The following is a 13,450-nucleotide window of genomic DNA, read 5'->3' as shown; positions in this document are numbered from 1 at the left end:
GCCACATCAAAGCTCTTCATTACGCTCAGATGCTTTAACATCATTGAAGTCTAGAAGAAAAAATCCCAGGCCTGTGTAGCACATGCAGGTCTGTCGCAGCATGAGCTAGACGAGGGTTCTTCATAGAACCTGTTGTAAACAACTCCCTCAAGTCACTTATTTCAAGGTTCCTGCTACAGAATAAATCATAACATTTTGTAAAAAGCAGAGCTCCCACTAGGCAACTCTAAAGTGCTACGTACACTTATATACCTGCATACTTTGTTGTTGCTGTGGCGGATGATGTTCAGGATGAAGAGTTATGGTTGAGCACTTCATATTGGGTTGAAGGCCTCAAACCATTCACTCTTTAAGCAGTTGTTGTTGTGTGAAGCCTGTAGTGATGCTACTCGTTGGCATCTTCAGCATTATATTTGTATATGTGATTGCTTACGATACATAGCGATTGCATTGGATCTTTTTTTGGAGAAAACGATGCTTGAAACTTTGATGGCGATAACAATCGTTTGGACATTCTCGGCGAAAGCCAGGGCATCGTTACTGCGAAATGCCAAACAAGTGCCCCCCCCCTCGCTAAACCGCTAGATGATCGAGATTTAGTAGAGGGTGAGAGGCGGCTGCTCTGTTGTGGATCAAAATTCAAGATGGTGGTGCAAGACCTGCTCCGAATAAAAAAAATGCGCACTCATGTTTCTAATAAAACAGTTTACTGTGTAGAAACCATCGTGAGAATGCAACTAGAAAGGACACGCAAGAAAAAAGAGACGAGGACAGGTGCACATGTCACAATACCAACTCTCACAGCGGTCAACTCTTTCAAAATTATGTACTGTATATTCACGCATTCACTGTTATAACTTCACCCTCATTGTTTGAATGACAAGACTGAAGGAAGCAGTGAAAATGGCGGAGGGGCAGTGCTTGCTTGCTCATTGGCGCATATTGTGAATCTCCCTGAAAAGAGGGGGGTGCTTTTTGGAATTTTAGTGTATTGTTGCCATAACATCATTGTACATGAAGTAAAATGCATTGAGAATCAGTATATTTTAGTGCTTCTGTATAGTGTTCTTTGCTGACCAGTGAAATGTTCCACGTTTTAAGCTCAGCAAAAACCAATATTGAATGTTATGAGTGACCACAACTTTGCACTGTCGGCTGTAAAAGCATTGTCTAAACAACTCGCTTGAACAGAAGAGAAGAGAAAGCACCACAATACCACAAAGTACGTCACCAGCTGTGTAAGTGTACATAATGTGTGAATTTTGAGTTTGAATTGAGAACCTGCATATCGGCTTGATACTTTGTTTTGTAATATTTTTTCCCTAGCCCAAATAAATTCTTTTTTTTTTTTCTACTATGCATCTTCTGTATTTCATACTCGGCTGCTGACCCGCAGGGCGCGGGTTCGAATCCCGGCTGCGGCGGCTGCATTTCCGATGGAGGCGGAAATGTTGTAGGCCCGTGTGCTCAGATTTGGGTGCACGTTAAAAAACCCCAGGTGGTCTAAATTTCCGGAGCCCTCCACTACGGCGTCTCTCATAATCATATAGTGGTTTTGGGACGTTAAACCCCACATATCAATCAAATCTTCTGTATTTCACTGCTTGCACTCCAAGTAAATCAAGTCATTAGCATTTTGATGAAATTACTGGTGGCTTTAATATACTTGATCGTTTCTCATTGGCTTAGATTGCGATTTCTTGTACCTATTTCCTGTACTAAAATGTTTTGTAGGTATACTGTAATGCCGCTAGCTTTCTTTCTCCCCATTGACTAACCCCACTTTGGTCATGATGCTTTTGCTGGGCCATGAGAGAAATTGTTCTTAAGCAATAAAGTCTGATCATTTGACCACACAGAGGCTCATTTTGACAATATTTTAATCTCTGCTGCACCATTTGACCTACCATGGGCTTTGTCGGGGTAAAAGTGTTGCTGGGGCACAGCATCACTCGTCTTGCATGGGCACTGTGTGTATGAAATTGACTTCTTTTTATTTTTATATAATATATCCTCGTCGTAATTGCCTTTTTGATGTTATTACGAGCGATTTCCTTGAAGCACAAGGGCGAGCTTGTTCGTTGCAGTCTATGAAAATACAGAGCGGGGTGGCTGGATGAGAATGGAGCATAATTCAAATTTTAGTTTACTGCACCCAACTGTCTACAGGAATAGAAGGTATGGTATATGTAAAATCTCATATGAAAAACAAGACCAGTCATTTTATGTGTTGTGAGACCACAAACAGAAACACGTGGTGATCAGACAGGTTGATGCGTATTGACAAACATCGATAACAATACAACATTTATTATTTATGCAGATGATACCAGCTTATTTTTTAAAGACTGCGATTTGCATAAACTAGTTGACAAAGCAAATAGTGTCTTGAAACTGCTGCACATTTGGAGCATAAGAAATTCGCTAATTATAAACACCTCAAAAACAAAATCTGTGCTCTTTCGTCCAATAAATAAGCCCGTAAACTGCGATTTATCATTAGTGATTGGCTCAGAATCTATAAGGATTGAACCGATAGTGAAAACTCTGGGAGTTTTTTTCCACGAAAACATGCTATGGAAGGATCAGGCTGAGTTTGTCCATGCTAAACTTTCTCGTACTGTAGGTATCTTATCGCGCTTACGTTTTCTCTTGCCACAAAAAATTAAACTCTTACTATATAATTCGCTATTTTTATCTACATTAAGCTATTGCTATCTAGTATGGGGCACCACATCGGAAAAGAACTTAGGCCGAATATATAGATTACAGAAAAAGGCTGTGCGCATAATTACAGGTGTTCCTCGCGATGAACATTCCAAACCCATTTTCGAAGCCCTTAATTTACAACCAATGCCTGAGATATACAATACAATTTTAATGAAGCGATATCGTACTTCCTTAAAGAATCACGACTCTTTTCTTACTGATTTAGCGCGTTTGACACCCTATACCTGCCCCTATAGCACACGAGCTACCGATGACTGGAAAATTCCTTACACACGTACTAACTATGGTCGCCAGATGATGAGCTACTTACTGCCACTAACCTTAAACAGTTTCTTACAATAAACCATTTATACTGCTCCGTTCTGTAAATGTTTTTCAACGTGTTAATAAAATGCAAATCGGCATGACCTTGAAGTACATGTTTTGATATTGTATAATAACTGATGATCTCATGCTGCTGTTGCTGTTGCTATGTTGTCAAATGGTGCGAAAGCCTTCGTCAAGCCTTAATGGCTTTTTGCTTTCGCCCCACAGCATCACTGTTGTGACTTTTGTAATGTCTCCTGTGATGTCGGAATAAACTGAATTGAATATCTTTAACTGTGGTAGCAATTTTATGGACACTCTCGATGTGTTTTTAACTTCAATGTTGGCACTGACTATTGTGATGCTCTGGTTGGTGACGTTTTTCCCACTTCACGGGCATCAACAGTTGTCTAATGATATGTCATGTGACATCGTCATCATGTCACATATTGCGAAAAAGTTGTGACGTCGCTACCTTGTCATATTACGTGACATCGCCTCTTGTTCTAAAGCGGGCCTACCCCGCAAGCAATGCAACACAACTGTAGGTGCACAAGTAGGCTTTCAATCATAGAAGGGTAATGGAGATCAATACAATATAATTAGAAGAAAATGAAGAAGCAGGGCTTAATGTTGTGGGTTATCTTAGGTGAATGCATGAGTGATCATGTGAATTTTTTCGTACTAGCCAATCATGAAACATAAAGTTGTTAACATCCCAATTTTTAGCCGAGTTTACTTCCACTGCAAAACGAAAGGCCTCCGACCTATGATCTCCTGCCTACCCTGTCGTAGTTTTCAAATTTTGCTGCTCAGTCTTTCTGTTGACTTTTCCCCTTCATGCTTCCCATCTTGTGCTATTCATCCGAATGTTCTAGGTAACCATCTGCTGCCTTTCCTCATAACAGGACCTTCTCACTGGACAAGCCTGTGCTTTGAAGATGCAAGTAAGCACTCCAAGCAGAGCTAAATCCATCAACCACATTCAGCATTGGTTAAAGCGTTCAATGTCAGTGGTGTTCAATTTTTACTTGGCTAAATGGCTTCCAACAGACGGGAATGTCAAAAACACTAAACAAAAAGCGTGTGTGTGTAACATCCATCAAGTTGGATTGCTAGTGCGGCATGGTGCAATGTTCGGCTCGTATTTTTACGTCGTGATCATAGTGAGTAGTGCAGACAGTGTATGGTAAAGGCAGGCTCGAAAATCTAACCATTTTTTAAGGATTCTGACCAGATATATTGTGCTTAACAAAGCACATAATATGAAAGTGACATGGTTCCTTCTTTACAGATGTAAAGTGCTTGCCGGAGAAAGCACACCAGTTAAAGCTGCATCTAATGCTTGTTCTATTGTTTTCACTTGCTTCAATTTAGGTCACATCAGTGTATTATTCTCTTGAAGTTTTGTATCAGAGCCATGATCGCCTTTGGTGGATGAATTTATAGCAACATCACGCAGTTATTTCAAGCCATTTATAATACAACTCGCTATGTTTTGATGTTTCGTTTCAATCTGTTACTACTCTAGATGAACAGTGCTCGGGCAGCACCTGGCCTTGCAAGCTTCTTAAATGTGTTTCGCTTTTGACGTGTACATGTGCAGCACAACACTAATTTGTGATATCTGAATAAAGTCCTTAGGAAGCGGATTGTTCGGGCACGTATGATATAGGTGAAAATTTGATGTTTCAGAGGCTTGTACAGTAAAAGCTTGCAATATAAATTTTCGTGGTTAAGACACAAACCAGTTGAAGCAACATTGCCAGCTCGGGCTTGGAATGCAATTTGAAAATGTGTTTCATATATTCGGTGAACCTGTGTCGCTTATCTACTGTTGGCAATGTTCTCATTCATTTTTGTTTTTTTTTTTCATTTAGGTCTGTGTCACCAAAAACTGGAGCACTTTAAGAACACTGGGGGATGAAGAACGTCACACATGAAGTCCTGCTGTCTACCTTTCATTGATATAAATGTCACCTTACTGTTTGCTATTGGCTGTATCTTGCAGCTATTTTGCATCTTTATAACTTATACCTTTGGTGGTTTTCTACCAAGCAGTGTGGGTTTGTCTATTTTTGTTATGCTTACGTATTATATCTTGTCCATTTACTGGTGCATTTTTAATTGAGGGTATCCAAATGAACTGAGTTGTGCTCATTAAAGTTTATGTGTAGAAGCATTATTTGTTGTTATTACAATGGCTTAAAAGAAAAAAAAACCATCATTAAGAAATGGTCTTTGAATCTGGTTCATAATTTTTCAATTCTGCCTTTTTGTAATTTTTTCATCTTTTTAATGTAGCCATAAATGCCCGCACTTTCGACTTCAGTGCTGAAAGAATGAGAAGCACTTTTTTTGTGGCCCTTCTTTATATTCATAATATTGTACATAATGATATGCTGTCTTTTGAGGCAAAATTACATCTGTGAAAACAACTCAATCGGTATTGTGTTGCTGCTGCAAGATAGTGAAATGCAGGTGATTAAGTCTAATGCATTATCTCAATAACAGTATGCCTATGCTTCCCTAACATATCTTTCAGCAATCACATTTAGATGTCGAACGAATATGTAAAAGGTTGACCAGCAGTACCTTGCTTCTGATGTTCTTATCAAGCCTTTTTTTCTTGAGGAAGTGTCACTCAACACTAAATTGATTTCGTTTCTTTAGTGTTTCATAGCTACAGCTATCGTGATTGGATCGCAGTGTGGGTGAAATGTGAAAACACGTGTGCGCTTGCATTTAGGAGGACATCTAAAAGAACCTAGCATGGTTCTAAATTAATCCACATTTCTCTATTTGGCATGATCTGTATGCTCAGAGTGGCATTGCTGCATGAAATTGTAGAATTCTATTCCTTTTTTTTTTTAAAGGAAAAGTGATACTTGAGCAACATCACTTATTTTCTTTGTGCAGCTTGGGGGTCTATCGTCCACCAAGCATCTACAGATGCCGGGAAGCCTCATCGGGCACGCCGTTATAAGTGTAACTACTGCAACTATGAGACCGATACATGCTTGGATATTACACAACACATGAAGGTTCACACAGACGAGCGGCCGTTTCAGTGCTATTTATGCCCTCAGAGCTTTAAACAAAAGCGCGCGTTGAAGGACCACCTGCGTGTTCACACGGGCGAGCGACCGTTCAAATGCCGCCATTGCTCACAAAGCTTTAAACAAAGAAACGCGTTGACCGCTCATTTACGCATCCACACGGGTGACCGGCCATATAAGTGTCGTTATTGCTCCAAAAGCTTCTCCCAACTGGGCACATTGAACAATCACCTGCCTATTCACACTGGTTATAAGTGTCAGCTATGCCCTCAGATCTTCCCCAAAAAGTCTGAACTGAAGGTGCACATGCACGTCCACTGAGACGAGTTGCCACATCAAAGCTCGTCATTACGTTCAGATGCTTTAACAGCATTGAAGTCTAGAAGAAAAAAACCCCAGGTCTGTGTAGCACATGCAGGTCTATCGCAGCATGAGCTAGACGAGGGTTCTCCATAGAACCTGTTGTAAACAACTCCCTCAGGTCACCAACTGCAAGGTTCCTGTTACAGAATAAATCTTAACATTTTGTAAAGAAGCAGAGCTCCCACTAGGCAACTCTAATGCGCTACATATACTTACATAGCTGCATACTTTGCTGTTCCTGTGGCAGATGATGTTGAGGATAAAGAATTACAGCTGAGCCCTTCATATTGGGTTGAAGGCCTCAAACCATTCACTCTTTAAGCAGTTGATGTAGTGTGAAGCCTGTAGTGATGCTACTCGTCGGCATCTTCAGCATTATATTTGTATATGTGATTGCTTACGATACATGGGGATTGCATTGTATCTTTTTTTTGGAGGAAACGATGCTTGAAACTTTGATTGCGATAACAATCGTATAGACATTCTCGGTGAAAGCAATGGCATCGTTACTGCGAAATGCCAAACAAGTGCCCCAGCCCTCGCTAAGCCGCGAGATGATCGAGATTTGGTAGATGGTGAGGGGGGGCTGCTCTGTTGTGGATCAAAATTCAAGATGGTGGTGCAAGAGCTGCTCCGGAGAAAAAAATGCGCACTCATGTTTCTAATAAAACAGTTTACTGTGTGGAAACCATCGTAAGAGTGCAACTAGAAAGGACGCACAAGAAATAACAGACGAGGACAGACGCACATGTCAAAACACCAACTCTCTCAATGGTCAACTCTTTCAAAATTATGTACTGTATATTCACGCATTCACTGTTTTTATTTCACCCTCATTGTCTGTATGAAAAGACTGAAGGAAGCAGTGAAAATGGCGGAGGGGCAGTGCTTGCTTGCTCATTGGCGCATATTGTGAATCTCCCTGAAAAGAGGGGGGTGCTTTTTGGGATTTTAGTGTATTGTTGCCATAACATCCTTGTACATGAAGTAAAATGCATTGAGAATTAGTATATTTTTATGCTTCTGTATAGTGTTCTTTGCTGGCCAGTGAAATGTTCCACGTTTTAAGCTCAGCAAAAACTATTATTGAATGTTATGAGTGACCACAACTGTGCACTGTCGGCTCTAAAAGCATTGTCTAAACCACTCGCTTGAACAGAAGAGAAATCACTACAATATCACAAAGTACATCACCAGCTGTGTAAGTGTACATCATGTATGAATTTTGAGAGTTTGAATCGAGAACCTGCATATGGGCTTGATACTTTGTTTTGTAATATTTTTCCCTAGCCCAAATAAATTCCTTTTTTCTGCTATGCATCTTCTGTATTTCACTGCTTGCACTCCAAGTAAATCAAGTCATTAGCATTTTAATGAAATTAGTGGTGGCTTTAATATACTTGATCGTTTGTCATTGGCTTAGATAGCGATGTCACGTACCTATTTCCTGTACTAAAAATTTTTGTTGTAGGTATACTGTAATGCCACTAGTTTTGTTTCTCCCCATTGATTAACCCCACTTTGGTCGTGATGCTTTTGCTGGGCCATAAGATAAATTGTTCTTAAGCAATAAAATCAGAACATTTGACCACACAGAGACTCATTTTGTCAGTATTTTAATCTCTGCTGCACCATTTGACCTACCATGGGCTTTGTCGGGGTAAAAGTGTTGCTGCGGCACAGCATCACTCGCCTTACATATTTATGAAGTAGCAAGGGCACTGCGTGTATGAAATTGACTTCTTTTTTTTTATAATATATCCTCGTCGTAAATTGCCTTTTTTATGTTATTACAAGCGATTTCCTTGAAGCTCAAGGGCGAGCTTGTTCGTTGCAGTCTATGAACATACACAGCTGGGTGGCTGGATGAGAATGGAGCATAATTCAAATTTGAGTTTACTGCACCCAACTGTCTACAGGAATAGAAGGTATGGTATATGTAAAATCTCTTATGAAAAACAAGACCAGTCATTTTATGTCTTGAGAGACCACGAACAGAAACACGTGGTGATCAGACAGGTTGATGCGAATCTTTTACTGTGGTAGCAATTTTATGGAAACTCTCGGTGTGTTTTCAACTTCAATGTTGGCATTGACTATTGTGATGCTCTGGTTGGTGACGTTTTTCCCACTTCACAGGCATCAACAGTTGTCTAATGATATGTCATGTGACATCGTCATCATGTCACACATTGCGAAAAAGTTGTGACGTCGCTATCTTGTTATATTACGTGACATCGCCTCTTGTTCTAAAGCGGGCCTACCTTGCAAGCAATGCAACACAACTGTAGGTGCACAAGTAGGCTTTCATTAATAGAAGAGGAATGGAGATCAATGCAATATATTGAGAAGAAATTGAAGAATTAGGCTTTAACATTTGAGTTATCTTAGGGGAACGCTTGAGTTATCATGTGAAGTTTTCGTACTAGCCAATCCTGAAACATAAAGTTGTTAACATCCCAATTTTTAGCCGAGCTTACTTCCACTGCAGAACGAAGGCCTCCGACCTATGATCCCCTGCCTACCCTGTCATAGTTTTTTAATTTTGCTGCTCAATCTTTCTGTTGCCTTTTCCCCTTCAAGCTTCCCATCTTGTGCCATTCATCCGGATGATCTAGGTAACCATTCTGTCTTTCCTCATAACGTGACCTTCCCACTGGACAAGCCTGTGCTCTGAAGATGCAAGTAAGCAATCGAAGCAGATCTAAATCCATCTAGCACATTCAACATTGGTTAAAGTGTTCAACATCGGTGGGGCTCAATATTTTCTTGGCTACATGGCTTCTAACAGACGGGAATGTCATAAAACAGTAAAAAAAAGTGTGTGTGCATCACATCCGTCAAATTAGATTGCTAGTGGGGCGTGGTGCAACGTTGGACTCGCATTTTTACCTCGTGATAACGCATAGTGAGTAGTGCAGACAGTGTATGGTAAAGGCAGGTTCGAGAATCGAACCAATTTTTAAGGATACTGACCAGATGTATTGTGCTTAACAAAGCAGATTGTGTGAAAGTGACATGGTTCCTTTTTTAACAGACGTACAGTTCTCGCTAGAGGAAGCACACCAGTTAAAGCTGCATCTAATGCTTGTTCTATTGTCTTTAGTGGCTTAAATTTAGGTCACATCTATGTATTCTTCTCTTGAAGTCTTGTATCAGAGCCATGACTACCTTTGGTGGCTGGATTTGTAGCAATATCATGTGGTTATTTCGAGCAGTTTCCAATACAACTTGCTATGTTTTGCTGTTTCATTTCAATCTGTGACTACTGTAGATAAACAAAGCTCAGGCAGCACCTTGCCTTCTAACCTGTGTTTCGCTTTCATGTAGATGTGCAGCACAACAATAATTTGTGATTTATGAACAAAAAGTCCTGAGGAAGTGGATTGTTCGGACACGTATGATGTAGGTGAAAATTTTATTTTGCAGAGATTTGTACAGTTAAAGCTTGCAATATATATATTCATGGTTAAGACACAAACCAGTTGAAGCAACATTGCCAGCTCGGGTTGGAATGCAATTTGAAAATGTACATCATATATTCGGAGAAGCTCTGTTGATTATTTACTGTTGGCAATGTTCTCATTCATTTTTCTTCATTTAGGTCTGTGTCACCAAATATTGGAGCACTTTAAGAACACCGGAGGATGATGAACTTCACACATGAGCTCCTGCTGTCTATCTTTCATTGACGTATATGTCACCTTAGTGTTTGCTATTGGCTGTATCTTGCAGCTATTTTGCATCCTTATAAGTTATACCTTGGGTGCTTTTCTTCCAAACTGTGTGGTTTTGTCTGTTTCTATTATGCTTACGTGTTATATCTTGTCCATTTGCTGGTGCATTTTTAAGTGAAGAGATCCAAATGAACTGAGTTGTGTGCTCTTTAAAGCTTATTTGTAGAAGCATTATTTGTTATTGCAATGGCAAAAGAAGAAACAATCGCTTATAAATGGTCTTTAAATCTGGTTCATAATTTTTCAATTCTGCCTTTTTGTAACTTTTTCATCTTTTTATTGTAGCCATAAATGCCCGCACTTTCGGCTTTAGTGCTGAAGGAGGAGGCGCACTTTTTTTGTTGTCCTACATTATGTTCATAGTATTGTGTATAATAATATGCTGTCTTTTGAGGCAAAGTTACATCTGTGAAAACATGTCAAGCGATATTAAGTTGCTGCCGCAAGACAGCGAGATGCAAGTCATTATGTCCAATGCATCATCTCATTAACAGTACACCTATGCTTCCCTAACATATCTTTCAGCAAACGCATTTAGATGTCGAACGAATGTAAAAGGTTGACCAGCTATTTCTTGCTTCTGAGGTTCTTATCAAACCTTTCTTTATTGAGGAAGTGTCACTCAACACTAGTTTGCTTTCGTTTCTTTAGTGTTTCATAGCTATCGTGGTTGGATCGCAGTGTAAGTGAAATGTGAAAACATGTGTGTGCTTGCATTTAGGAGGAGATCTTAACCTAGCATGGTTCTAAATTAATCCACATTTTTCTGCTTCCGCATGACCGGTATGCTCAGAGTGGCATTGCTGCATCAAATTGTAGAACTGAATTCATATTATTTTGTAAGGAAAAGTGAAACTTGAGCAACTTCCTTTTTTTTTTTTTTTGTGCAGCCTCGGGGTCTGTCGTCCACCAAGCAACTACAGATGCCACGAAGTCTCATCGGGCACGCCGTCATCAGTGTAACTACTGCAACTATGAGACCGATATACGCTCAGATCTGACACAACACATCAGGGTTCACACAGGCGAGCGGCCGTTCAAATGCCGCCATTGCTCACAAAGCTTTAAACAAAGAAACGCGTTGACCGCTCATTTGCGCATCCACACGGGTGACCGGCCATATAAATGTCACCATTGCTCCAAAAGCTTCTCCCAACTGGGCACATTGAACAATCACCTGCCGATTCACACTGGTCATAAGCATCAGCTGTGCCCCCAGATCTTCTCCAAAAAGTCCGAATTGAAGATGCACATGCACGTCCACAGAGACGAGTTGCCACATCAAAGCTCTTCAATACGCTCAGATGCTTTAACACCATTGAAGTCTAGAAGAAAAAACCCCAGGCCTGTGTAGCACATGCAGGTCTGTCGCAGCATGAGCTAGACGAGGGTTCTTCATAGAACCTGTTGTAAACAACTCCCTCAGGTCACCTACTGCAAGGTTCTTGTTACAGTATAAATCATAACATTTTGTAAAAAGCAGAGCTCCCACTAGGCAACTCTAAAGTGCTACGTACACTTACCTAGCTGCATACTTTCTTGTTACTGTGGCGAATGATGTTCAGGATGAAGAGTTATGGTTGAGCACTTCATATTGGGTGGAAGGCCTCAAACCATTCACTCTTTAAGCAGTTGATGTGGTGTGAAGCCTGTAGTGATGCTACTCGTTGGCATCTTCAGCATTATATTTGTATATGTGATTGCTTACGATACATGGCGATTGCATTGGATCTTTTTTTGGAGAAAACGATGCTTGAAACTTTGATGGCGATAACAATCGTATGGACATTCTCGGCGAAAGCAAGGGCATCGTTACTGCGAAATGCCAAACAAGTGCCCCTCCCCCTCGCTAAAACGCGAGATGACCGAGATTTAGTAGAGGGTGAGAGGTGGCTGCTCTGTTGTGGATCGAAATTCAAGATGGTGGTGCAAGACCTGCTCCGAATAAAAAAAATGTGCACTCATGTTTCTAATAAAACAGTTTACTATAGAAACCATCGTGAGAGTGCAACTAGAAAGGACACGCAAGAAAAAAGAGACGAGGACAGGTGCACATGTCATAACACCAACTCTCGCAACGGTCAACTCTTTCGAAATTCTTTACTGTATATTCATGCATTCACTGTTTTTATTTCACTCTCATTGTTTGAATAAAGAGACTGAACGAAGCTGTGAAATGGCGTAGGGGCAGCGATTTCTTGCTCATTGGAGCTTATTTTGAATCTCCCTGAAAAAAGGGGGGTGCTTTTTGAGATTTCAGGATATTGTTGCCAGAACACCATTATACGTGAAGTAAAATGCATTGAGAATCGGTATATTTTAGTGCGTCTGTATAGTGTTCTTTGCTGACCAGTCAAATGTTCCACATTTTAAGCTCAGCAAAAACTATTATTGAATGTTATGAGTGACCACAACTGTGCACTGTCGGCTCTAAAAGCATTGTCTAAACCACTCGCTTGAACAGAAGAGAAGAGAAAGCACCACAATACCACAAAGTACGTCACCAGCTGTGTAAGTGTACATAATGTATGAATTTTGAATTTGAGAGTTTGAATTGAGAACCTGCATATCGGCTTGATACTTTGTTTTGTAATATTTTTCCCTAGCCCAAATAAATTCTTTTTTTCTACTATGCATCTTCTGTATTTCACTGCTTGCACTCCAAGTAAATCAAGTCATTAGCATTTTGATGAAATTACTGGTGGCTCTAATATACTTGATGGTTTCTCATTGGCTTAGATTGCGATTTCTTGTACCTATTTCCTGTACTAAAATTTTTTGTAGGTATACTGTAATGCCGCTAGCTTTCTTTCTCCCCATTGACTAACCCCACTTTGGTCATGATGCTTTTGCTGGGCCATGAGAGAAATTGTTCTTAAGCAATAAAGTCTGAACATTTGACCACACAGAGACTCATTTTGACAATATTTTAATCTCTGCTGCACCATTTGACCTACCATGGGCTTTGTCGAGATAAAAGTGTTGCTGCGGAACAGCATCACTCGTCTTGCATGGGCACTGTGTGTATGAAATTGACTTCTTTTTATTTTTATATAATATATCCTCGTCGTAATTGCCTTTTTTATGTTATTACGAGCGATTTCCTTGAAGCCCAAGGGCGAGTTTGTTCGTTGCAGTCTATGAAAATACAGAGCTGGGTGGCTGGATGAGAATGGAGCATAATTCAAATTTTAGTTTACTGCACCCAACTGTCTACAGGAATAGAAGGTATAGTGTGTGTAAAACCTCTTTTAT

The 13,450-nt window shown here is 40.2% G+C and overlaps 1 protein-coding gene across 1 annotated transcript; it reads left to right on the top strand.

The window, feature by feature from the left end:
• The first annotated feature begins 5,023 nt into the window (after nucleotides 1-5,023).
• Nucleotides 5,024-13,101, top strand: LOC142765660 (uncharacterized). The gene is made up of 2 exons (XM_075867022.1): nucleotides 5,024-6,321; nucleotides 11,200-13,101. The coding sequence occupies exons 1-2, from the start codon at nucleotides 6,075-6,077 to the stop codon at nucleotides 11,547-11,549; spliced, it is 597 nt and encodes a 198-aa protein (XP_075723137.1). The 5' UTR covers nucleotides 5,024-6,074; the 3' UTR covers nucleotides 11,550-13,101.
• Nucleotides 13,102-13,450: the final 349 nt, after the last annotated feature.

The sequence above is a fragment of the Rhipicephalus microplus genome, chromosome 6 (genome assembly GCF_043290135.1).
Source record: "Rhipicephalus microplus isolate Deutch F79 chromosome 6, USDA_Rmic, whole genome shotgun sequence".
Classification (NCBI taxonomy): Eukaryota; Metazoa; Arthropoda; class Arachnida; order Ixodida; family Ixodidae; genus Rhipicephalus; species Rhipicephalus microplus.
Note: the sequence above shows the minus strand (reverse complement) of the source record. Positions and strands in the feature narration are given on the sequence as shown.

Excerpts from the sequence above, each read along its gene's own strand:
- LOC142765660 (XM_075867022.1), top strand. The coding sequence starts at position 6,075 with ATGAAGGTTCACACAGACGAGCGGCCGTTTCAGTGCTATTTATGCCCT. Across the intron at positions 6,322-11,199 it reads CCAACTGGGCACATTGAACA|AACACATCAGGGTTCACACA; the intron begins ATCACCTGCCTA and ends CAGATCTGACAC.